The sequence below is a fragment of the Gymnogyps californianus genome, unplaced genomic scaffold (genome assembly GCF_018139145.2).
Source record: "Gymnogyps californianus isolate 813 unplaced genomic scaffold, ASM1813914v2 HiC_scaffold_37, whole genome shotgun sequence".
Classification (NCBI taxonomy): domain Eukaryota; kingdom Metazoa; phylum Chordata; class Aves; order Accipitriformes; family Cathartidae; genus Gymnogyps; species Gymnogyps californianus.
In genome coordinates, this window is record NW_026114257.1 from 490,962 (window position 1) to 517,301 (window position 26,340).

The 26,340-nt window shown below is 39.0% G+C and overlaps 1 protein-coding gene across 1 annotated transcript in view; it reads left to right on the top strand.

Annotated features, from left to right (window-relative positions):
* The window catches only part of LOC127028622 (nuclear factor 1 B-type-like), a 196,383-nt gene that overhangs the window by 140,282 nt on the left and 29,761 nt on the right, over window positions 1–26,340 (top strand). The window contains exons 3-6 of the mRNA XM_050914343.1: window positions 10,441–10,494; window positions 12,019–12,021; window positions 21,909–21,977; window positions 24,617–24,737. Coding sequence (XP_050770300.1) covers window positions 10,441–10,494; window positions 12,019–12,021; window positions 21,909–21,977; window positions 24,617–24,737 — 247 coding nt within the window. The remainder of the gene's footprint in view (window positions 1–10,440; window positions 10,495–12,018; window positions 12,022–21,908; window positions 21,978–24,616; window positions 24,738–26,340) is intronic.

The following is a 26,340-nucleotide window of genomic DNA, read 5'->3' on the forward strand; positions in this document are numbered from 1 at the left end:
ATCCCAGTGATTAAAAATTCATGTGGCATCAATTGGAAAACTCAAGATGAAAAATACTTACTAATGTACAGACAGCATGATGTTTAAAAAACACACAGATGCCATCTTCTGTTATGCTAAATATTGTTTTTTAATCATCAGTTATAACAATAAAATAAAATGGAAATTAAAATCTATGATATAGTTGCTATAGCACTCTACATTATAAATCCAAATTAGAAGATGCTTTGATAAATCTTACAGTATCTAGATGCATTACAATGGTATTCAAGTGGTTAAACATTTTTATTTTTTTCTTAAGAAAATATTAATTTTTTTTTCAGCTCCTAAACACACTTATACTTACTGGCAGAGCCAATATTACCTGATGTTGGCTTGACGAAACACTAAACAGTGAAATGTTCAAGGAAAGTCTGTTCCAGTCTCATCTTAAAGTTCCTATGGTACTTAAAACGCAACATTCTAGTGTAATTGCTGTTTATTTCTCCTAATTAGTATGTTGTGCCATGGCATACTTACTGTTTTAAGAGATTGCTTTCTATAGAATATTTATCTCATTGTGGAGGGTTGACTTTGGCCAATTGCCAGATGCCCATCCAGCCACTCTCTCATTCCTCCTCCTCAACAGGACGGGGGAGAAAATAGGATGAGAAAGCTCGTGGGTCAAGATAAAGACAGGGAGATCCCTTACCAATTACCGTCATGGGCAAAACAGACTCCACTTAGGGAAAATTAATTTAATTTATTGTAAATTAAAATAGGTAGAAACAAAGACAAATTAAAACAACACCTTCCACCGTGCCCCCCCCCCCTTTTTTTTTTCCCAGGCTCAGCTTCACTCCTTCATTCCCAACTCCTCTACCTCCTGCCCCCTCCCCGAGTGGTGCAGAGGGGATGAGGAATGGGGGGTTGTGGTCAGTCCATAACAGTTCTTCTCTGCCACTCCTTCCTCCTCACACTATTCTCCCTGCTCCAGTGTGGGTCATCTCCATAGGATACAGTCCTTCAGGAAAAACTGCTCGAGTGTGTCCTCTGCATAGGCTGCAGTCCTGCAAGAAATGTCCAACTGCTCCAGTGTAGTCTCTTCCATGGGCTGCAGGGGAATCTGCTCCGGAGTCTGGAGTAGGTCCTCTCCCTCCTTATACACTGACCTTGGTGTTTTCTTTTTTTCCCCCCTCCTTCTTCACACTGCTGTGCAGTATTTTGCCCTTTCTTAAACATGTTTTCACAGAGGTACCACCAGCTTTGCTGATGGACTCAGCTTTGAAACCAGCTGTGTTCAGCACAGGGTGGCCCCTGCTCCCTTCTCACAGAGGCCACCCCTGCAGTGCCCCCCTCAACCTTGCCATGTAAACCCAATACACTCATAGAGGCTTCATAAACCTCCCCATTAATTAGTATTTATATACTTTGTGGGCCTTGGTTAGATGATGTTATAGACTTGCAAATTAGTGTTATGACTGTAATGTTTTGAAAGGTTGAGAAATCTAGCTTTTATTACTGTATGTTTTATTGGAAGATACAATGTAGTTCTTCCTATTAAAAAGAAAAATGCATTTTTACCCTACAGTATCTGTTAAATAGTGCTTTATTTTGTGCTTTTCAGCTACAGCCTTATCCAAAGCCCACTGGAGCACCTAAGAGTCTTTCCACTGATTTCAACAGCTTTTGGTTCAGACTCCTGTCACAGTCTAAAGGTTTACCCAGCCTGCAGGCGTGTAGAGATTGCAACCGTGGGTTCATAGGATTCCATAATACACAAGGACATGGAGGTTTTTATTCTCCAAATTTTTCTACTTTATTACAGATTACCACAAATACCACACAAATCACCACTAGCAAATATATTACCACAAAAAAATCACCACTAACAAGTATACCTATGATTAATAAAGTAAATATATATATCAAGCTATTACAAGCTATTACTGATCAGCAATCAGTAATACAGTATCAATCAATAGTATGGCAGCAATCAATAATAGCAACAATCAATATTATAGCAACAATCAATAGAATCATAGAATTATAGAATCATAAAATGGTTTGGGTTGGAAGGAACCTTTAAAATCATATAGTTCCAACCCCCTTGCCATGAGCAAGCACATCTTCGACTAGATCAGCTTGCTCAAAGCCCCATCCAACCTTACCTTGAACACTTCCAATGATGGGGCATCCACAACTTCTCTGGGCAACCTGTTCCAGTGTCCTACCACCCTCACTGCAAAAAAAGATCTTCCTTATGTCCAATCTAAATCTGCCCTCTTTCAGTTTAAAACTGTTGCCCCTTGTCCTATTGCTACAGGCCCTATTAAAAAGAAGTCTTGCTGTCTTTCTTATAAGCCCCCTTTAAGTACTGAAAGGCCACAGTAAGGTCTTCCCGGAGCCTTCTCTTCTCCAGGCTGAACAACCCCAACTCTCTCAGCCTTTCTTCATAGGAAAGGTGTTCCAGCCCTCTCATCATTTTTGTGGCACCTCCTCTGGACCTGCTCTAACAGGTCCATGTCTGTCTTGTACCGGGGACCCCAGAGCTGGATGCAGTACTCCAGGTGGGGTCTCACGAGAGTGGAGTAGTAGGGGAGAATCACCTCCCTCGACCTGCTGGCCACCCTTCTTTTGATGCAGCCCAGGATACGATTGGCTTTCTGGGCTGCAAGCACACATGGCCGACTCATGTCCAATTTTTCATCCACCAGTATCCCCAAGTCCTCCTCCTCAGGGCTGCTCTCAATCCATTCATCCCCCATCCTGTATGGATTGCCCCGATGCAGATGCAGGACCTTGCACTTGGCCTTGTTGAACCTGAGGAGGTTCCCAAGGGCCCACTCCTCAAGCCTGTCGAGGTCCCTCTGGATGGCATCCCTTCCCTCCAGCGAATCAGCTGCACCACTCAGCTTGGTGTCATCTGCAGACTTGCTGAGGGTGCACTCAATCCCACTGTCTATGTCGTTGATGAAGATATTAAATAGTATTGGTCCCAGTATGGACCCTTGAGGGACACCACTCCTTACTGGTTTCCACTTGGACAACTGTAACTCTCTGGACACGGCCATCCAGCCAGTTCCTTATCCATCTAACATCTGTCAAACCCCTATCTCTCCATTTTAGTGGCAAGAATGTTGTGGGGGACCATATCAAAGGCCTTACAGAAGTCCAGGTAGATGACATCTGTAGCTCTTCCCTTGTCCACTACGATGCAGTTACTCCATCGTAGAAGGCCATCAGATTAGTCAGGCACGATTTGCCCTTGGTGAAGCCATGCTGGCTGTCTCTAATCACCTCCTTGTCTTCCATATGTTTCGACATGTCTTCCAGGAGGATCTGTTCCATGATCTTACTGGTCAGGGAGGTGAGGCTGACTGGTTGGTAGTTCCCAGGGTCTTCCTTTTTACCCTTTTTAAAAATGGGCATGATGTTTCCCATTTTCCAGTCATTGGGGACTCCACCTGACTGCCATGACTTTTCAAATATGATGGAGAGTGGCTTGGCAACTACATCTGCCAGATCCCTCAGGACCCTGGGATGCATCTCGTTGGGTCCTATGGACTTATGTATGTTCATGTTCTTCAGGTGGTTCAATATAATAGCAACAACTAACAACAGCAACAACCAAGTAGGTATATACTATTACAGGTTACTACAAACTTATCATTAGCGAAGCAACCTTATCAACAATATCACAGCAGATATACTTTTGATAGATTACTTATATGGATATATAATACTGGTATCAAGCAAATTAGATCTCAGAAGGGGCCAAACCATTCCAGAGGGGAGGAGAAATGGATCCCAGAGGGGGACTCAACCATCCCAAAGTTGGGAGGACAAACTGAACCGACCCCAGAAGTGGTCCCAGAGGGGAACCAATAGAATAACAGAGTCTCACTTTAAAGATGATCCACGTCATGGAGTTTGGAGTCAGCCAGGTGTCCCTGGTGAGAGGCCAAGATCTCATAGAAAGTTCATGTGGAGAATTCAACCTGTTTAGGAAAGGAAAAGTATGTGCAGCACGGGACGTTCTCAGAGAGAGAAGCTCCATTTTGGATAATATATGTCTTTTTTATATCCTGGAGACATAAGAGGGCATAGGACACCATGACTTCGAGCAGCCAATAGATTAATTTTGATTTTTCACCTGTAACAGCCAATAGATGATGATGATTTCTGTTCTCTTAGACCAATTTTTATTTTTCCAGACTGTTTTCCTGTTCTTGCAGTTAGAACAGCCAATTGCAGTTACCGCTTCTTACTTTCTCAGGATGTTTTCCTCTTTTTTCCAGACTATTTTTCACCTTTTCAGATGATAAGTTGCCATTACAGTTCCTTGGTTTTGTGCTTATCAATGGTATCTCAGGATGTCTCCCGTTTCTAGGTACCCAGCTTCACTTCAAAGATGCCAGCTGCACTTTTTAAGGATGCTTCTGGTTCCCAGGCCTAGTTCCCAGGCTCACAGTTCCCAGGCTGGCAGACATTTTCTTTTGTTCAGTAATTTTCCCCTTCTAACCAGGCTGCCTTTTGGGCTGCTCACATCAACCCATAGTGAACAAAAGTGATTTTTTCAGTCATCATTATTCTCCCATGTTTAGAAATAGTCTTATGTAGTGGAAAGTATTTTCTCTCCCTGAACTCTTGTTGCATTACTGACCTCAACTACTAAGAGAAAATGAAATCCTGGCTGTATGGGAGTCAATGGTAAAATTCCTGTTGCCTTCCATAAGGCCAAGATCCCCCCCACCCCCACTATTATTTAGATACAGTACATGAAAATGAGGGTCATGCTTTGTGTCTTTTACAAAGGAATGGAATGGCCTGTGAAACCAGTTTATTAATTGGTCAAAGATACATGCAAGCAAATTTCTCTCTTCTTTACCTGAGAATATGAACATTTTCATTCATACAGTACATTGTATATGGTTTTCTTTTCTAAATCCCCAAATAAGTCTTTCACTGTGTTCTATCTTCTGCCTTTTTTTTCTGAAGAATCTATAATGAAGGCCCTTTATGGCACATACCTAAACATAAAAGATTTCTTGGTTTCCAAGAGCAACTCAGTGTTAAAGAGTATAACTAGCATTCACAGTATCTTCCAGGTGGATAAAAATAAGCATTCACATCTTATCTTTTCCTACTGAATCCAGCAAGTTTGGGAAGGAAACTTCAGTTTTTCACATTCATCCACATGTGGCAAGATACCTATGTAAATTGCTTCTTAAAAGTACATGACAAAAAAGATGTTAGCTAATATTATGAAATACAGTAAGCATCTGTTTCAGGGCATGAAAAAATATAAATAAATATAAATCCCATGCACAATATATCTTACAACATAGATGGGGAAAGTTTTTCAGTTTCCAAAAAGAGCTACATATGGTCTTTATAAATTGAATAAGAAATATTTTTAATGTGTCATGATTTATTTTACATGAATGTGAGAATTAAAAAAAATAAATCTGTACATGGGCCACAAAGCTGAAAAGATAAGTATGCTTATTGCTATTTTGGTTCTAAAAAGTGTTTCTAGGTCCTTGGATTTGTTTCATTTGTACAAAAACTGGATTTACTCCCAGAATTCCACTTTTTAACTAGGGCAGTTTAAAAACTAAACAAAGGCTGAGTCAATTTAAATTAGATTATAAATCAGAAAGACATTACAAAATGTTGATTTAATTACCACTTTTTATTTACCAAATTAAAACACTTTGAAAAAAAATTAACAGTTTGGTGACTTGGCAGCAGGAGGTCTAAAATAGGAGATGAACCTGGAAGTCAGTCATGACCTTTGCTGTTCTAAATCCCCTATGCATCGCATGTTATGTCTTCACTGCTAACAGCACTCAAGTTTGATAAACTGGATTAGCCAGACTGACATTCAGGCATTTCGGCAACAAAGCCCCAGGTCACTGTGTCCTCACTGTTTCTGCACTTACATGTGTGTGCCTGGAAGCATATCCCATGATCCTTTGAGTTTAAATACTCTTTTTTTATATGGCCAAAATGTTTTTTTTGACTGAGGTAAGAAGGCTTCCTTGAGATTTGAATACTCTCCACATCAGTAGTAACCAGGGGCATTATTTTTGTGTCAGTTTAAGAGTTTTTTGCACACAAATGACTTTTTGGTACTTATTTAAATTTGTAGAAACCAGGCATACAAGCTGACCGAAGCTAACACCAATGAGAATCCTTCTTCATAAAATTGGAGGGTATGATGGAGTCTTTGCAGTCTAGCAATGAATGTTCCTTCCACAACATGGCTGATGGAGTTTGGAAGATCAGTGTCATGTAGAGAATCATAAGCTATCGCTCCAAGTCTTGTAGCTAAATGTCTGACTTCAGTTTTCCAAACTTCCCATTTAGCATCATTTGTATGAATATAAGTACATTAAAAAAAAATGTAGAGCTAGAACCTGGTATACTTACCAAATGAAATAGTATTCTATTCTATAGCAATCCTGGTGAACACAGAAGGATGACTTGTAGAGTAAGGATAATAATGAAATTATTTTTTTAAAAATTCATTACTTCTGTAGTGTGCACAGCTTCAATCTATGTGTAATGAAAGGGAACATATTGCAAATGAAATCTGTACTGTTGGGAAACAGATGTGAAACTTCATCCTGCAGACATGTCTTTCTCACAGGGAAGGCCTCTGCTTTTGTGAAGTGCTGCTTTCCTCTCTGTGAACTGTGGTTCATACAGAAAATCTTTGGGTTTACACAGTAAAGAAAATCGTTGCAGTCAATATTTTCTAACAGATAGCCTGTTAGTCAAACTCAGTGAAAGTCATTCTGGTAAATAAAAATTTAAAAGCCTTTAAAAATATGAGGGGAAAAAAAAGTCCCCTCAATTTAACATACTTCTAGAAGGCAAATTCCAGTGTCTTGTTTATAGTATTGTTTTAGCAGATATTAAATACAATCAAACATTGCTAATATATATATGATAAGCAATGTCAGGGCCCCAAGTGCACTAATAGTTGTAATGGCCCTGACTAGCCTCACCTGCAGTCTCCACCCACACCCTCTACCCATGGGCCTAGGAGCCCTATTTTAGCTCAGGCTTTGGCCTTCATTCTCTGTCTTCAGCTGAACTACAGCCATGTATATGCCTAACCATAGACCTTGTTAATCTGGACCCTAACCTACAAACTGACTTCCTGGTTTGACCTCAGACCTACCTGGTGATCAATGAACTGTGTCTGATCCTGCTACCCTCACCAGGCCTGTCTCTGACCCGCAGATTAACTTCCTAGCTTGACCTTGGACCTGCCTCATCGTCACAAACTCACCTAAGGATCTGAGCTCTTGATTGAACCTGGCTGCTATATTTGAGTCTGTCCTGCTTGCCTTGCTTGGGATTGGGCCTTGACTAGTGAGGCCCTTGCCCTGCCAGCTGCATTATCCCCCTTGTTGCGCCTTGACAAATATCTTAATATTAGAGTTGGTGAGGACAATGCATGTAACCTTAACTTATTATACAGCTCTAGAAATTCTATCAGCTCTAGAAATGGTAACTTATACAATAAAGTTGCTTTTGAAAATTTAATTTGCTACAAGTCACTAGGAAACTTATCAATCTAATTGGTTGTTTTTTCAGATTAAAATGCCATAGGTGCTAGAATGTAGGTGCATAGTAAAACTAGGAAAATAATTAACAGTAATCTTTACAAATGTAGAGATGGAAGACTGTATTTGGTTTGTTGTATTTTTGCAAATTTTTTTATTTTTAAGTGGAGGAAGTGTTTTGCTTATTTGTTGCTATATAGTCTTTACTACCATGACAGTGTTCTGAGCTGTCAAGCTTTGAAAGGTAAAAAGTTGCAGTTGGTATGGTCTTTACACTGGTACAAAACTAGGCTTAAATTTGCTATGACGTACCCACTTAAGGATGACAGTTTGGGAGGTAGTCATGATACTTTTTGTTCACAGTAGTGACTGAAGTCAATCCCCAACAGATATGTGGGGACTAACAGCATGCTTGTATGGTGTCAGGTCTTCCTGTTCACTCACAGATTCACATGGAACAGTAGGGGGTTGTCATGGTTTAACCCCAGCCGGCAACTAAGCACCACACAGCCACTCGCTCACTCCCCCCACCCAGTGGGATGGGGGAGAGAATCGGAAGAGTAAAAGTGAGAAAACTCGTGGGTTGAGATAAAGACAGTTTAATGGGTAAAGCAAAAGCCACGCACACAAGCAAACCAAAACAAGGAATTCATTCACCACTTCCCATCGGCAGGCAGGTGTTCAGCCATCTCCAGGAAAGCAGAGCTCCATCATGCATAATGGTTACTTGGGAAGACAAACACCATAACTCCAAATGTCCCCCCCCTTCCTTCTTCTTCCCCCAGCTTTATATTGCTGAGCATGACATCATATGGTCTGGAATATCCCTTTGGTCAGTTGGGGTCAGCTGTCCCAGCTGTGTCCCCTCCCAACTTTTTGTGCACCCTCAGCCTACTCGCTGGTGGGGTGGTGTGTGAGAAGCAGAAAAGGCCTTGATGCTGTGTGAGCACTGCTCAGCAATAAGGAAAACATCCCTGTATTATCAACACTGTTTTCAGCACAAATCCAAAACATAGCCCCATGCTAGCTACTATGAAAAAAATTAACTCTATCCCAGCCAAAACCAGTACAGGGATAATAGTCAGACAAGCTTTGGCAGCCTCTGCACAATATCCTGCATCTGGGCCCCCAGAAAGCAGCAAGCCTCTCTAGATGATAGGTTAGGTGGGCAGATGGGTATCTCTGTCCCCTACATCAGGGAGTCACCCATTACCATCACTTGCTGCTTCTTCCTGGTGGTCTTGCATAGTTTAGAGTCAGGTGGCCCATATGCTTTGCTTGAAGGCACGTTTGTCTTCAATTTAGAGGACAGTGCACTTACAGCCTACTGACTTCCTCCTGTAACTCCTTCACAGCTCTTCAAAGACAATGTTGACTGCATTCTAGAAGCTGCACTGCAGGCCTAGCTCTTATATAGGCCTGTCCCTAGCACCAGCTAAAAAGGTACTTGACCCTCCCTAATCAGTGCATAGATGCAGTAAAGGCTCTAAGTACCCCGGGTCAAGGGCAGCTGATTATTTTTGTTAGAAGCCGCTAACAGTAAAATTTACTGTGTTAACATCAAATTGTATTATTCTCTTGATTCATTAGGTGCACCTATCAGGAGGAGAACGTATTCTTTGAAGTCCAGGGGGGTTGGGTTTTGTCAGTTTTTACATCAACTTCATTTCATAGTGAAATGATCTGTATTAAATTGGTCATCAGTGCAGTCTCTGTGTCTGCGGAGTCAACCAATGCCTTCATGTTTTAAAGGAAGGGTAAAAAAACAGGATTCACTATAACAGATTCTGTTAGTTGTCTTGTCTAGTACGTTGTCTTGGTTTTGGCTGGGATAGAGTTAATTTTCTTCTTAGTAGCTGGTACAGTGCTGTGTTTTGGATTTAGTGTGAGAATAATGTTGATAATACACTGATGTTTTAGTTGTTGCTAAGTAGCGCTTATCCTAAGTTAAGGATTTTTCAGTTTCCCATGCTCTGCCAGCAAGCAGGTGTGCAAGAAGCTGGGAGGGGGCATAGCCAGGACAGCTGACCTGAACTAGCCAAAGGGATATTCCATACCATAGAAAGTCATGCCCAGTATATAAACGGAGGGGAGGGGAGGGGAGGGGAGTTGCGTTGCGTTGCGTTGCCTAGCCTAGCCTAGCCTAGCCTAGCCTAGCCTAGGAGGTGTGGATTGCTGCTTGGGCATTGGTCAGCGGGTGGTGAGCAATTGCATTGTGCATCACTTGTCTTTTCTTGGGTTTTATTTCTCTCTTTTTTGTTATCTTCCTTTTCATTACAATTATTATAATATTATTATTCTTAGTTAGTATTATATTGTATTTTACTTTAGTTATTAAACTGCTCTTATCTCAATCCATGAGTTTTACCTTTTTTTCTGATCCTCCTCCCCATCCCACGGGGAGGGGGAAGCGGCTGCATGGTGCTTAGTTGCTGGCTGGGGTTAAACCACAACATATGTTTTTCTGGTCATTTTATCAGAAGCAGCTAGTCTTACTTTGATGGTTATGCAATATAATATTTGGGGGATGGAGGGAAAGGGAATGAAAAGGTACCTTTGTCTACATCCTGAATATTTACTTGAATGACTTTCTTGTCCTAATTCAGTGATCTTTGAGTTCCTTCTGTCAGAATCATTACATCTTTCACAGTATTTCTAGTTTTGTATAAAATGAGTTACATATAATGTGTTTGTACAGTAATGCCTTCATGTAGAAAGGCAGGGAAATTACTTTTAAAGAACAAAGTACTAGTTTAATACTGAAGGAGGATATTAAAGGGTTGTGAGATAATTTCAGAAGAAATTACTCTGTGGTTTGGTTTGTTTGTTTGTTAATTTACTATTGTTATTTTGTTTTCTTTGATTTTTTTCTTTACAGATTCTGGACAATCAGGAAGTCCAAGCCACAGTGATCCTGCCAGGAATCCACCAGGTAAATATGAGTTCCAAGACACATGCAATCTAACTTTTTCTAAGAAGAGATACTACTGTTAATAGTTAAAGAGAACATAATTGGTCAGCAATGTATTTTGCACTGGTAAGTACATATAATCAAGATAAAGTGGGATGATATTAGCTCTCTTGGACTGGCAATGCCTCAGTTCATTAAGACTTGCTCAATCAAAAGAATTTTGCTGCTTTTTAGAAATTTGTAAGTGGGGGATGGGCAGAAAAACAAGGACACAAGAACCTAAATAACATTAATCTTTGTGGTTTAACCCTGGTAGGCAGTTAAGCACCACACAGCCACTTGCTCACTCTCCCCCAGTGGGATGGGGGAGAGAATTAGAAGGGTAAAAGTGCAAAAACTCATGGGTTGAGATAAAAAAAAAAAAAAAAAATTGCTCACCACCAGCTGACTGATGCCCTGCCAGTCCCTGAGCAATGGCAACCCCAGCAAACTTCCCCTCCTGTTTTTATTGCTGAGCATGACATCATATGGTATGGAATATCTGTTTGATCAGTTGGGGTCAGCTGTCCCAGCTATGTCCCCTCCCAACTTGTTGTGCACCCCCAGCCTACTTGCTGGTGGGGCAGTGTGAGAAGCAGAAAAGTCCTTGACTCTGTGTAAGCACTGCTCAGCAATAACTAAAACATCCCTGTGTTATCAACACTGTTTTCATCACAAATCTCAAAAATAGCCCCATACTAGCTATTATGAAGAAAGCTAACTCTGTCCCAGCCAAAACCAGTACAATCTCAAACCTCCAAATGCTACAATTATTCTTTCACCATGGGTGACATAAAATTGCCCTTCCTTTAAAGTTTGTGACGTGAACTACAAGCTGCATTTTTCCTGTAATATTTTTTTTAATGCATGCCTTGTAAATATGTTCATTTTCTCTAAAAGCTTATCAACTCATAGCTCTGGGGTTTTTGTTTGTTTGCTTTCACACACAGTTAGTAGGGTGTATTAATGGTTTTTTGGGGGCAAGGTGATTGAAGTAATTGTTTCCATGAAATCACTGACCCTTCTCAAAAAAAAAAAAAAGTAAAAGAGAAAATCAAAACCAGATTTTGCCATTCCACATACTGTGCAAAAACTCTTCTTATTTTTATGGAGTTATTCCTGTAATCAAATAGGCTATGTCAGTAAATCCTGTAAAACTTTGTTTTATTAATTTTATCAAGATAAGACAAACAAGTGTGTCAGAGGCTTCCTCATACTAGCAGGTTTCTTAATGGGCAAGGAATCTTCTCATTTCAGCTCTCAAAGTGTCTATCTGAAAGAAGTTGGGGCTAACTCAGTTTGCTAAGTGAATCACACTAAGTCTAGCAAAGCAATAATTGTGTAATGCTGGGCTGTTACATGTAAATAAGTATTTTGTGGATCTATGCAAACATTAGGGAAAATAATCTACATTGTGACTATATATTGTTGTATTACAGATATGATCAAAAGTATCCTGTAAGTAGGTTGGAATATGCCACACATGTTGGATGGGAATGGCTAAAGGTGGTAAAACAATCAGAGCTGGTTATATAATGTTAAAAACCAATTTCCATTGCTTCTATAATATAAACATCTTCAATCTTCCTGTATGTATTTCTGATGTGTTTTAGACCGATAAAGGCAGAAAAACTCATGATATGCAGTGATTTTTTTAAAGTGTTTTCTTTATCATGTAGGCTTATATTGAAGTTTAAAATCATTCTTGAATGCAGACTTTGATACTGTTTCCCTCCAAACTGTGTGAGTTATATGGTAAGGCTTTTAATTCTCTGTTAAATATATGACACAAACGATGTATTGTACCAATTTAAAAAACAAACAAAACAACCCACCGCAAAATCTGCCCCACCTAAGAAGTCACAACAGCAAACTTAAACATACAATAAGCCCACAAAATTTCCTTCAGGATAATTAGGGTTTTGTAAGACTTGGAACCATTCAGCTTTAGAACATTTATTTTTATTTTAAAATATGTCTGTTTGCAAGTGTAAGGAAAAAAGCCAAATGTATCACCTCATTTTGGAGGATCAAATCTGTAGCCTATGGGTTTGAGGAGCTGACTGCAGGGTCTGGACCTTCATCTCATTTCATGTTTTCTTTCTTTTTCGAGGGCCATTTAACATTTGGGTTAGGGAAGTACAGGTATGTATTTCACTGGTGAGGATAACATCCTCTGGTTAATCTATTCCCACCAATCCACATTGTCAACTCCATCTGTACTCTCCTTTGGCAATCACCAGAGGAGTAACGTTGCTGCCAAAGCTAGAACTATGGGGCTGGGAGAAGACAAGCCCTATGGGCTTCCTTTTGGCTTGCCTGCTGGGTTGAGATCAAATACCCCTTTGACATCTTTTCCAAGAACTCCAGCTTCCCAGGAGGTAGAGTGATGTAAAGCAGAGACATTAATGTCTAGTTTCATTATGAAACTACTTGCTTTTAAATTTGATCTCAACATTTTATCTGTCTTTGAAGACATTGTTGGTGATATTATTCCTTTTATCTGTTGCTAAGTGGGAAGAGAAAATTGAAGCTATACTTGCTTCCCTTGAAACCCCTTGTTTGAAAAGGGATGAGAGCTGGACGGATGCATAACTGGATATCATCTGCCTATTTGAGGATGCATGAACTTACAGCCTCTCTGTTAAAGAGGAAAGAAGCACTGAGGTTTGTGGGACTTGATAAAATAGAGATTTGGAACTGTTCAAGGGAACAAGAGGGAGGTTGCATACCTTAAAGTCTGAGAAGAATGAATGATGTCCTGCTCTTACTTACTAAACTTAACAAGACTCCTATTAGGACCATGCAGTCACTTCTGTCAAAATCCCAGAGAATATCCACTCTGAGGAGTGTTTTCTATCCCAGGCCAGGAGCACAGGGTCCAGCAACGCCAGAAGGTTCTTATATCATATTTTGATCTGATACTTGTGTATCAAGGAGCCAGGATGTTGGCAAGGGACAGGTGCTCAGCTTTGGATGCCACTGCCTTCTTAAAGACATTGCTGAGGAAAAAGGAGGTTGGAAACTGACTGGTAGCTAGCAAGGCGGTTGATGTTAAAAGTGGAGTTTTCTAGGTTTGGCTGGAGTGTGGAATTTTGTAGGGTTTCTAGTAATTTGCCTTAACCATAAAGGGAGGGTAATATCACTTGTCAAACAAAAGAACATTAAGTGAACGTGTTGGAATTCTTTATAATAGGTTCCTTAAAATGCATGAAATACTCTTATTGCATATTACAGTGTTAAGATGGTGTAGATTGTGGTGGGAGTGGTATGTAACTTTTGTAGCAAGATCCAGGGGATACTCTCCTCTAAGTTTTATTTTTCAGCAGCTTTCAGCTGGTACATTGCGAAAGAATGAAACTTGCTCTTCAGAAAAATTTTTGTGAGCCAGGTTGTAAGGGTCACTTCTTTGTAGGCGTTAAGTTGGCTCCAAACAGATAGATGAACTGCACCAGAGTGAGAGACGCTTCCTCCAGAGAGGAGTTTGAACACTACTTTTGTCCAGATTGGTTCAGGGACGCTAACAGTGTGCTGGCTGGTAAAAGCTTACATGAGTTTAAAGAGAGACTGGACAAGTTAATGGAAGAGAAATCCACTGAGGGTTACTAAATGGACTGAAACATCATCTGGCTTGGGAAGATCCTAAACTGAAAATACTTGGAGACTGAGAGTATTAGTTAGAAAACCTCAGTCAGGGTATTTATCTGGAGTGAAGACGACTCAGGTTCAATTCCCTGTGCTAATGAATATTAAGTTATTTATACAAAGTGAAACATTATTAGGAGAGAGATACTGCCTCTCCCCCCTTTCATTCCTCCTCACTGTCTCCCTTCTGTCTTCCAAAATAACCTGTAACGTGTTAAAGGCATTCATCTAAGATGTTCGAAATCCAGGATCAGATTCCTGATCTGAATGAGGTGTAGTTAAATTGATCTCTAGCCCCAACCTTGCTATTTTTCCTTTTTAAAATAAAAAAACTGTGTAAAATCACCATTTATTTATTCTTTTTTTGACAACATCTTTTTTAATTAGAAGAAAAAAGAAAAAAACCCAAACTTGCAACCAGCTTCACCTATTTCTCATTATGCAAATATACCTTGCAGCTGTAGAACCCAAGAGGCTTTTTGAGCTTTCAGATGGGCTAGTAGGCATAGGGAACACATTACTCTGGATCAAGCCCTAAGAAATGTGTAATAAATTTGCCTATATGAATGTTCTAGAAAGAAATGGTTTGGTTTTATGTTTTAAAATATAAAATTTCAGGAATCATCTCTTAACAAACAGTAGCATATAGTCTCAACCTTTGTACTCTTATTGAAATGCAATAAGCAAATGTGTTTGCGTTCTGTGTGACTTGGCACAGATGACTTCATTATTTTGTCATATTGTAAGTAACCTTCTTGTGGATGGGGAATTAGCCCCCTAATTAATAGGAATAGAAGAGAAACCATCTGGCCTCATCAATATAAGCAGCTTTTCTTGTCGAAGCAATGATGCTATAGTAGCAGTTTGGGGCTTCAAACAGAATGGTATTTAAACATACAGTTTGTCTTGCTTTATCAGCATGGGCGTGGATATTCTGAAATGCTTGCTGTTTCCTGTATGCCTGCAACCATAGCATCTCAGATAGCAATCTCCAAATAAAACAGGATTTGGCTTGGTCAGGGTTTGATTTTCTTGGGAGTTCTCCCTTTCCCAAGTGCTCCAAGAATTAGTAATGAGTGATTGAGAGATGATACTCATTCTCATCAGTCTCTGAGCTCTGAGCCAAGGGGGGGGATGGATGTGCAGCTGTCCTATCTTGATGATCAGAAACCTACAAATTCCACAGCCTCCCTCCTTTTTTCTCCAATGATGGCTATGCATCCTGTTTGAATATTGGTTTGGGTGACTTCTGCAGTCTATTTAAAACTGTCTTTGCATTTTCATTTGGATGGGCTAGTTGTCTTTTAATAAGCTAGTATGTGATGGTGTGCTTTCTAAATTGATGCTGTTTTTTTCACTTCAGATGCACTCATGCTCAACGGTGCACACAATGATTTCTAGTCGGAAGCATATGCAACCGCAAATTTACTAAATACTGGTTGTGTTAGAAGTTAGAATTCCAAAGTCTTGTTTTGGGTACTAGATAATTGCTGAAATGTTAGAAAACAGTTTCCCTGATATCTTTTTAAAATTTTGACTGTAGCTTGTAAAGCATTTCATGTCCTTCTGGGTGGAAGGTACTGTGTACTCATATTGGTTCCCCTTTTTCGTGTGGTGTGGGTTTTTTTTTCTTCTTTTTTCTTTTTGCTAGGCTGCATGGCAACACATATGATGGATTGCAGTGCTCTGTGTTCAATTAAATTGATGCTCTGTGTTCAATTAAATTGAGCTTTACCATCTTGAAATTGCTACAGCATTCTAGAAGATTGTTTTAGTTAAGATTTATAATATTATTCATATTATCTAGTTAATTTTAAATTTTGATAGGCACCTTCTTAGGTCCTTACTATGCTAAAATTCAATTTAGTCAAGGGACTTGTAACTGGGACAGGGAACACACATCACTGCAATTTGTAGGGAAAAAAATGAACTGTAGCCATACAATAAGGCTAGAGACAATCACATGGTAACAAAAAATCACCTCTATCTATGATGTTTGTAAGTAAGTTGGCCAGGGCCTTAATTCAGCTGTTACAACTGACATCACTGCTGAAATCTGCATTGCTTCTTGGCTCATGTTGTCTGCTCTTAGTTCCCTTTGGGGAAATTTTGGTTCCATGGTAATATGTTTTTGTTACTCTGTTCAAGATATTGGCTTCCAAAATGCATCCAATAAGAAACAGTCAGAAATTTGCTAGACTTCATAGTAAACATATATATAGGATTGTGAGACTAATTTTGCATCAGCCTTACTGAGTAGTAGCTTTATGCTATTAGTATTCCAACTGAAATTTTAAGAGCTCCCTGTTGACGTTTGCTGCTGTGGAGAGTAATGGGAACTGGTCCTTAAAATGTCTATTTTCAGACATTGTGATAAAATACTTCAATCTTGACTGCTCCTCTTATCTTTAATCATAGCTGTTCCAGAGGTTAAACAAACCTGTAGTAGCATCCAGCACTTAACACGCTAGGCTAGGCTTTAAGTCAGGTGATGTAAAGTGCTGGATAAAAGGCTCAGGCTTCCATTCCCTTCTCTTCAGAGTAGCCATTGTAATTGACTCTATCATCTCACTGCTGGGAAGTCTACCTACTCATTTATAATTCCACTTTCAAAAAAAAATAAAAATACAGTGAAGCTAAATATTTCCTACATTGATTGGATCCTTACTCCTGCTTTATAAGATATTCAAAATCAAGGCCATATCGGGGGGGGGGGGGGGGAAGATATTTAATGGTAGCAGGAAGCAATTTCATGTTTTGACACTAGACAGTATACCGCAGAACATAAATGGGCATTCATAAAAGTGCGATTAAATCAGAACACACTAAAAAGGCTGGTTAAAGATTTGTAAAGCCAGATGTAACTGGTAAGCTTTTAAGCAACTTGAGAACAAGGCCCGTACAGTACATGTTAGTGCAAGTTGAAAATATTTTTCAATAGTTTCAGACTTTTTTCATTTTTAACTCTCAAAATGCTTAAAACTGATAATCATAACTCAGATCTTGGATGCATAGCCCAGAGATAGGGTGGAAGAAATATAAGAACTGGAAGTTATCTCAGGTTCCTCTTGTTTACAGGCTATTTTAGAATGGCTTGTTCAGAACTGCTGCTCAACTCTTAACCTTTTTGCCTGTTATCATTAACATCACAAGTCTGGTCTTTGTAATACTGTTAGGAAAATGTATTTCATAAGAATGTCTTTTATGCTAAAAAAATAAAACTAAAAGAGGGGGGAATATCTAGTGTTAGTTTACAGGTTTGGGAAGTGACCAATTAATTATATGAAATTCCACTATGCAGCTTTTGACAAAGTCTTTTTATAGGATTCAGATAAAAAAAAAAAAGATAAAGAAATGCATTTTGGAGAGTGTCATCTCTCAGACAAGATAAGTTTATTAAATGGCAATGCTTTGTACTTAGATTTAGCAAGGACAGCAATGTGTCATCATGACTATCAAAAGATATAGTACATTCTTTAAGAACAATGAAGCAGCATTACAACAATAAAGTGTTATCAAATACTTTAGTTTCTATACTGAATAGTTCAGAAACACACAGTAAGAATGTCAATTTAGATTATCTTTAACATGTTAATGGGGGCAGTACGTTAGGGAATACTTGGAAAAAAAACCAAAAAAAACCCCAAACAAAACAACCACCCAAACCAACACCTCCACATACACTGTACAGAGTATTGCTTTCTTGCATGCAGTATAATACTGTTGAATATGAATGTTAAGTCTTGTTCAATAGGGAGGTCAGCTTCCCGAGGTGATGGGCTCTGCCTCAAATCTTTAAAATCAAAATGTTCTGCAGTGCTCAATTTTGAAGTACAGAATTTTACTGTTTATATCTTACCATAATTACAGTGCCTGCTTCTTAAATAAATTAAAGTGTTCTGTGTTATTAAGCTACTGTTTCTATTGCACAGCAAGAAGACAGCTATAATGTATCTACCACAAATTGACTTCTTAACCAGTTAAAACTGCTGAACTCTACTGGTGCTGAAACTGCATCATAGAATGGTTTGGGTTGGAAGGAACCTTTAAAGATCATATAGTTCTAACCCTTCTGCTGCGGGCAAGGACATCTTCGACTAGATCAGCTTGCTCAAAGCCCCATCCAACCTGACCTTGAACACTTCCAGAGATGGGGCATCTACAATTTCTCTGGGCAAACAGTTCCAGTGTCCTACCACCCTCATTGCAAAAAAAGTCTTCATTATGTCTGATCTAAATCTGCCCTCTTTCAGTTTAAACTGTTGCCCCTTGTCCTGTCACTACAGGCCCTGGTAAAAACTCTTGCTGTCTTTCTTATAAGCCCCCTTTAAGTACTGAAAGGCTGCAATAAGGTCTCCCCAGAGCCTTCTCTTCTCCAGGCCAAACAACCCTAACTCTCTCAGCCTTTCTTCATAGGAAAGGTGTTCCATCCCTCTGATCATTTTTGTGGCACCTCCTCTGGACCTGCTCTAACAGGTCCATGTCTTTCTTGTACTTGGCGGACCCAGAGCTGGATGCAGTACTCCAGGTGGGGTCTCATGAGAATGGAGTAGTAGGGGAGAATCACCTCCCTCGACCTGCTGGCCACCCTTCTTTTGATGCAGCCCAGGATACGATTGGCTTTCTGGGCTGCAAGCACACATGGCCGGCTCATGTCCAATTTTTCATCCACCAGTATCCCCAAGTCCTCCTCCTCAGGGCTGCTCTCAATCCATTCATCCCCCATCCTGTATTGATATTGGGGATTGCCCCGATGCAGGTGCAAGACCTTGCACTTGGCCTTGTTGAACCTGAGGAGGTTCCCAAGGGCCCACTCCTCAAGCCTGTCGAGGTCCCTCTGGATGGCATCCCTTCCCTCCAGCGAATCAGCTGCACCACTCAGCTTGGTGTCATCTGCAGACTTGCTGAGGGTGCACTTGATCCCACTGTCTATGTTGTTGATGAAGATATTAAATAGTATTGGTCCCAGTATGGACCCTTGAGGGACACCACTCCTTACTGGTTTCCACTTGGACATTGAGCCACTGACTGTAACTCTTTGGATGCAGCCATCCAGCCAATTCCTTATCCATCTAATGATCCATCCATCAAACATATCTCTCCAATTTAGCAGCAAAACATACTGTGTGTGTTTTTCTGTACTCAAAGACATCATTGGAATCCACCTTCACTATTAGAACATAAGGCTCAGAATGAAATAGCTCAATAACTGTAAAATATAGTCTTTATGGTTGCTGTGTTTTAACTTCAAAATTTTCATAATGTTTTGTTACATTAGATAAAGATGAAATCAGGCCTCGTTGTCATTAACATCTGCATGTCTTCTTGCTCTTTCCTAATGTCGGGCAAAGTATTTGTATATATCTATGGTTATGATTATTTGTAGCTCATCCACAGCAGGGGTGAAATCTGCAGGGTGATAGATAAAGACCATCTCTCTGCAGCATATGGCCAGTTTTATCTTGTCCTTTTGTGTGTGTGATGATAATGATGCCATGCAGTTGCAAAACTCTTTCTCTGCTGCTGCTTTGCTATCACAAGGAGAAAACCTTCCTATTGCCCTTTACATTATGTGGGTACCCTTAGCATTGCCAACATGGAAAAATAAATTTATGAGAAGGCCTGAAATAATATATATATAGAAAACTCCTATAGGATTTTTTTTTTCTCTAAATAAAATGAGCAGTGATAGTTTGAGTAATTTCAAACTATGTCATCTTGGAGATGAAGAAAATTGCAGAGATGCCTGCAGCTTCTAGGAGAAGGAGAATAGAGAGAAAAAAGTGGAAAAACTTGAGAGAAGCTGTTAAAAATAAGAGCAGGGAGGGAACACGAAAAGAAGTAGGTGAAAGGGGAAGATTTACAAAAACTACTAATGAAAACAGATACAGTGATATCATATGGCATAACTTGAAGATGGAGACATCATGGTACTGTCAGAGCATCATTCAAAATAATTCAGTAGACTCAATAGATTTATGGTACTCTATATGTCTACTGCAGCTCCACTTATTAGTGGCTTTTCAGCTCTGGAAGGTTGACTTGGAATTGCTCCTGTGGCCTTTTACAATATGAAATTGTTTCCATTTTTAAGTGTGTCTTTTGTTCTTTTCACACTGGCTTATAGTTGTAACAGATGTAGCATAACAGATGTTAGAGAAGGCTGCCAAGTTTGCACTCAATTGGATGTGTTCACATTTCTCAGCTTGTGTTGTCAGATGCACCATTTATACATGTGCTAGTAAATAATGTTAGGGATTCTGGCTGACTCAGCTCTGCAGGACTAGTAAGACTGAAAATCAGCAGAAACTCCTCTCTCTCTCCCCTCCTTGCTTGCTCCAGAAAAGTAAGTAAGTGTAGACTTCTCCAAGTATATCCAAGGACAGATCTCTTAAGTGTACTACTCTTAAAGTCATGTCTCTGATTATAGTGGTGCTATTATGCTAAATTATTTGATGATAAAACAGTAGTTGCTAAAAGACACTTTAAGAGAAAAGGGACATCATATTTTCTATACTGATAAATATTCCACTAGCTGCATCTATATTTTTTGTGTGTATTTATGATGCTAGTATTACACATTCAAACACTTGGAACATAAGTTTGGTAATTTCCAAACCAAAAATGCACTTTTAAATGAGAAAGGAGACTATATTTTACTTTATACAAACCACAGTAAGCAATGCTTAGTGTGCTGTCCCACATGAATACCATACATGCATATCCTCTTTGTAAAAGCAAATTCTCAGTAATGTAATAGTAGTGGAGTAGTGATGTGTACAGCATATAAATCCCAATAATTCTAAAGATAAATGGACTGTATTCATACTTATAAAGGTCATCATGTCATGTAATCTCAAGTTCAGACATAACAGCTTATGTAGCCATATCAGTTTATTTAATAATTACAGATAAGAGACTTCCATGGAAGGCTTAGTTTCTCAACTGTCTATATAAAAGGTATGTAGCTACATAACTGGGATAGCTGATAATGAAATCGATCAATATATGTTGTTACTTCATTGCACTACTCCAAAATGTGTCTGAATTTCTGCGTCAGGGAAAGTAAACGACAACTGCCTATCTCGGAATAAGTAAACAAATGCCAAAATGGTAACACTATTAACTAGTAAAACCTGGTTGCCTGAATGTAAATTGCTAAATCTATATTTCAGCATGTAAGTAAAAAAAACACTGTTTGAATAGGGTTGTTTGAATAAAACCACTGTTTTATTGCTCAGTTCTTGCTTTCATTGACATCAACAGTAAAACACTCTTCAGCCTCAAGTGAAGATTCGGTATCTAAGGTCATGTGAAGTCACTAGCAACAGGACAAGATTTAAGCAAAAAAGCTGTTCAACAGAAATGGATTACTGCCTATCCTATAATGAAACTGCCTTGTCCTGTCGATAATGATCTTAGTTTGATACTGACATAAAAATTAAAAAGGAAAATAAAGGAACTGATTTTTATATAGTTTTTTTTCAGATGGCTAACTAGGAACTCATCATACTGCTTGCTAATTTTCATGAATGTATTAAGGAATCTCTTTTCCTACAGACTAGACTCTCAAATTTTTTTACACCTCTATTTGCATTTCAGCTCTTATTTCATCCTGTGTTCTCCTTTCAGTGTATTTTGGTGTAACTTTTGAACTTTCTATGTTTATACTGTTGTTATATACTGTGTGTATTTCTGTATATTTATTTTTCTTCTAATTATACTGATTATGGCATTGTGATCTCTTTCAGTGTACCTTGAAGATAGTTTTATAAAATCTGGAGTGTTCAATGTGTCAGAACTTGTGAGGGTATCCAGAAGTAAGTTAACCATTACATTTAATGATATAACACATGCTAAGAACTGTATCAAAAGCTTACTGAAATAAAGTGAAGGTTTTCTATTGATTAGAATGGAGTTTGTTTCGGGCCCAAAGATGGGTAGAAAATGCTTATTGTTGTGCAGAATTTTGATAACTTTGAGCACAATTTTATGGTTCCTTGCATGCATTTATAAAAACACAAGTAGAAGGCTTTCTTTGTCTCTTCAAATATAGATTGAAATCTCTTATTTAAAAACTGAATGAATTTGTTGCGTGTTCTTGTGCACAACTTCATGGACTGATATGTTAATAAAATTACCATAGGTAATGAAACTTATTTGTTAGAATTTCAACTTTTTCAGGTTATTCTGCACATCTTTGAATTCTGTGAACCATCTGATTATTCTTTTCTCTTAGTTTGCTTTCTAATTCATACCTCTTAAAGGAAAATTACATCATAGCAAGGATAGGGAGGATGACTAATGTATTATAGGCTAGTCTATTTCTCTTATTTATAGCACTTCCTGTACTAATTGAGTTTTTAATTGCAGTAGTTTATTTTGAGGTTGGAAAGAACATGAACACCAGCACACACAAAAACACACAAAGACACAAAAGATAGCATCACTTACAAATATCAAAGGGCAGGTAAAGCTTTTTTTTGTAGATGAAAAAGACAAAATTTTATATATAATGAATATAGATTGAAGACCTGTTTTATTTACATCTAAAAACTTACTGTAATGCTATGGCATAAAAACAATGCATTTTTTCAGTTTTCACTGCTTTTTCAGCACCACCCCCCATTAGTACAAATGCTATTTAATGTATTTCAAGATTTCATTAAAAAACAAACAAAAACAAATTTGAAAGTGATGTGTAGAAGTGTTTGCAGTGATGACATAATATATTGCCAAGGTGATGACAATTGAATGGTCCAGGAAAATCTTTCATGATTAGATGAGAGCAAGAACAAAAATGAGACAGAACTATCCAAAACTATCTGTCCTAGATCTTACATGGGAACTAATTTATACGAGGACAGGATGCTTAAGAATTTAATTGACTTAGCAAGGCTTAAGGTGTCATTCTACTTTCATTCACTATGGTCAAGAATTAACTTCTAACAATTATAATAAATTTTTTTTTGCATCAGCAAAATACTGAACAGCATGATCCTGCAGTGTTAAGACACATGTTGGGGTTTTTTTGTGTTTGCTCAAGACATAGCCATGTCATTTTGAGGAAGTTGAGGATTTGCATATATGAAATTCAGATTTACTTGTAATTGAAAGGTGTTTAAATTCTTTAAGTGGGAAAATATTTTAAAATGTATCAGTATTGTAGTTACCTTATGAAATCATACCTTCTGCTGCTGACTGTTGCACATAATATACTTCTACTCTACTCCGCTCTCGTGAGATCCTACCTGGAGTACTGCATCCAGCTCTGAGGTCCCCAGTATGAGACAGGCATGGACCTGTTAGAGCAGGTCCAGAGAAAGGCCACAAAAATGATCAGAGGGCTGGAACACCTCTCCTATGAAGAAAGGCTGAGAGACTTGGGATTGTTCAGCCTGGAGAAGAGAAGACTCCGGCCGGGGAGACCTTATTGCAGCCTTTCAGTACTTAAAGGGGCTTATAAGAAAGATGGAGAGACTTTTTACCAGGGCCTGTAGTGACAGGACAAGGGGCAACGGTTTTAAACTGAAAGAGGGTAGATTTAGATTGGACATGAGGAAATTTTTTATGATGAGGGTGGTGAGACACTGGAACAGGTTGCCCAGAGAGGTGGTAGATGCCTCATCCCTGGAAACATTCAAGGTCAGGTTGGACGGGGCTTTGAGCAACCTGATCTAGTGAAAGATGTCCCTGCCCATGGCAGGGGGGTTGGAATAGATAATCTTCAAAGGTTCCTTCCAACCCAAACCATTCTATGACTCTAATACTGAATTTTAAAGCATGTGACTTTTGTGGGATTTCTTACCATGGTGGTGGTGGGGGTGTGGTTGTGTGTGTGGGGGGTTGTTATTGTTTTTGTTTTAAGTTTGGGTCACAAAAGAATTGTGGTTTTTAACTGTCAGGAAAAATACAAACTTTCAGATGTTACACAACATGCAGTTATTCTTTTAAGTGTCAAAGGTAGTTAACATGAACAATGTACAGAGTGAACAAAGGTAAATATACCACAACGTATAATTTATTCTTGAAATGCTAAAATACTCAGTGCCTCTGTAACATTGAGCATATGTGTGTTTGCATGTAGGTATACATAAGCAAACCAGCATCTCTGTCATTGAGCGAAAGAAAAGGGAAGCACTACCATATGGTCTCAATGCAGAAGACCACTTTTTGTACAAATAATAATATCTTCATGTCATGGGTTTTTTCACTCCTTCACATTGAAACAATTATGTACATAAATATGTTAAGTCTGCATAACCATCAAGGGATTTCTAGGGGTTTGGGAGGAGATTAATTTTGAAGATATATAATCATTGCTAGAACTTGGTTTCTGCGGGAGGCAGAAAACATGTAATAACATCATGATGTTTTTTTCCCCAGTGTTAAGAAATGAAAAGATGGTAAAAAAAATTAGAGATTAGCTTTCACTCTTCTCAATGATGTATTTTTTCAGCACCTATAACCCGGGGAACTGGTGTGAACTTCCCAATTGGAGAGCTTCCGAGCCAACTATATTACCATGACATGAACTCGGGTGTAAATCTAGAGAGGTCACTGTCCTCTCCACCAAGCAGGTAAAACCATTAAATAAATACTGATGTGAAGCCAACATTAACAGTGTGGGAAAAGTAATTCACAAATGCTATCAACAGCATAATGTTTTCTGAATTTTCATTGATTTTTGTCAAGTAGGATGCTTATAGTCTATAATATATAGATAAGTAACTTAGGAAAAAAAAATCTCCTATAATTTGAAATGATGGCATAACTGTGTGTCATTATCTGTATTATCACAGATAATGACCTTTCTGTCAGGTTTTGAAACAATTACTAATGATCTATTAAGAAATCAGTGTTAGCTGCCCTGAAACTGATGCTCAATAACAAAAAGATCTTATGGCTTGGAGAATACTAAGTGTATAATATTAGTAGCTAATTTTATGCATAAAACCTGTCTTTGAGGGCTCCTTCTTGGCTTTCCTTCTTGATTGTTATGTTAGGACAGATTTTTTTTTTGTTTGGAATAGGTTTTAGGGTACTTTAAGCAACCAGGGTTAATCACAAATGGTCTATATTCATAGCATTACCACTGCTATATGAAAGTGTGTTTCTTACTTCACCCTTTAAATAAGGGTTGGCAAAATACCTGCCAACCATCGTCATCTTCTTATTATTATCACAACTGGTCATTTTTTGAGGTTCTCCATGCATCTAATACAGTGAGATTTGGTCTCAAGAGGCCACTTCTTTCTTGCTTCGGCACACTTGGGTGTGGTTGCTGTCCCCTGTGCCCCCCCCCCCCAACTCTGAGAAACACTCCTTTCATACTTTCAGAGAGGCAAGTAATACCACAGAGCTGAAGAATCTTCTCTACTCTCATTACAATTGTAGAATAATGTGGTTTTGCTACTCCCTAGAATACCTTTGTTTTCTGAAGCTATCCTATTATACCATAATATCACAAATACTATGGAATCGCTCATACTGCAGGATTCTGCACCTTCAGTGAACCAGGAAGTATCTGAGTAGTGAGACAGGATCCCATCCTTCCGCATTAGCCACCAAGTGCACCTGGGTCCTTGAGCAAAAGCAATCCCACGAATGGGTTTGCCTTTTCCTGAGGACGGAGTAACCCACACTGTCTTTCCCAGCCAGGTCCCTACATGCACTATGGGGACATTATCTCCTTCCACAGTACATAGGGGTTTTGTTTGGGCAGGGCCAGGTCAATTAGCAGACCCTCTACTGTTAACCAGCCAAGTGACTTCTGCTAAATTTGCATCTCAATTCTTGAATATCCCAGCACCCATCACTTTCAGTACAGTTTATAACAGTTCATTGTATCATTCAATTTTCCCAGAGGCTGGTGCGTGATATGGGATGTGGTACACCATTCAATGCCATGTTCCTTGGCCCAGGTGTCTGTGAGGTTGTTTCGGAAATGAGTCCTGTTGTATGACTCAATTCTTTCTGGGTTCCTGTGTCACCACAGAACTTGTTTTTCAAGGCCCAGGATGGTGTTTTGGGCAATGGTATGGGTAATAGGGTATGCTTCCAGCCATCTGGTAGTCACTTCCACCACTGTAAAAACGTTGCACTTGCCTTGGTGTGTTTGTGGCCATGCAATATAATCGATCTGCCAGGCCTCACCATATTGATATCACAGCCACCGTCCTC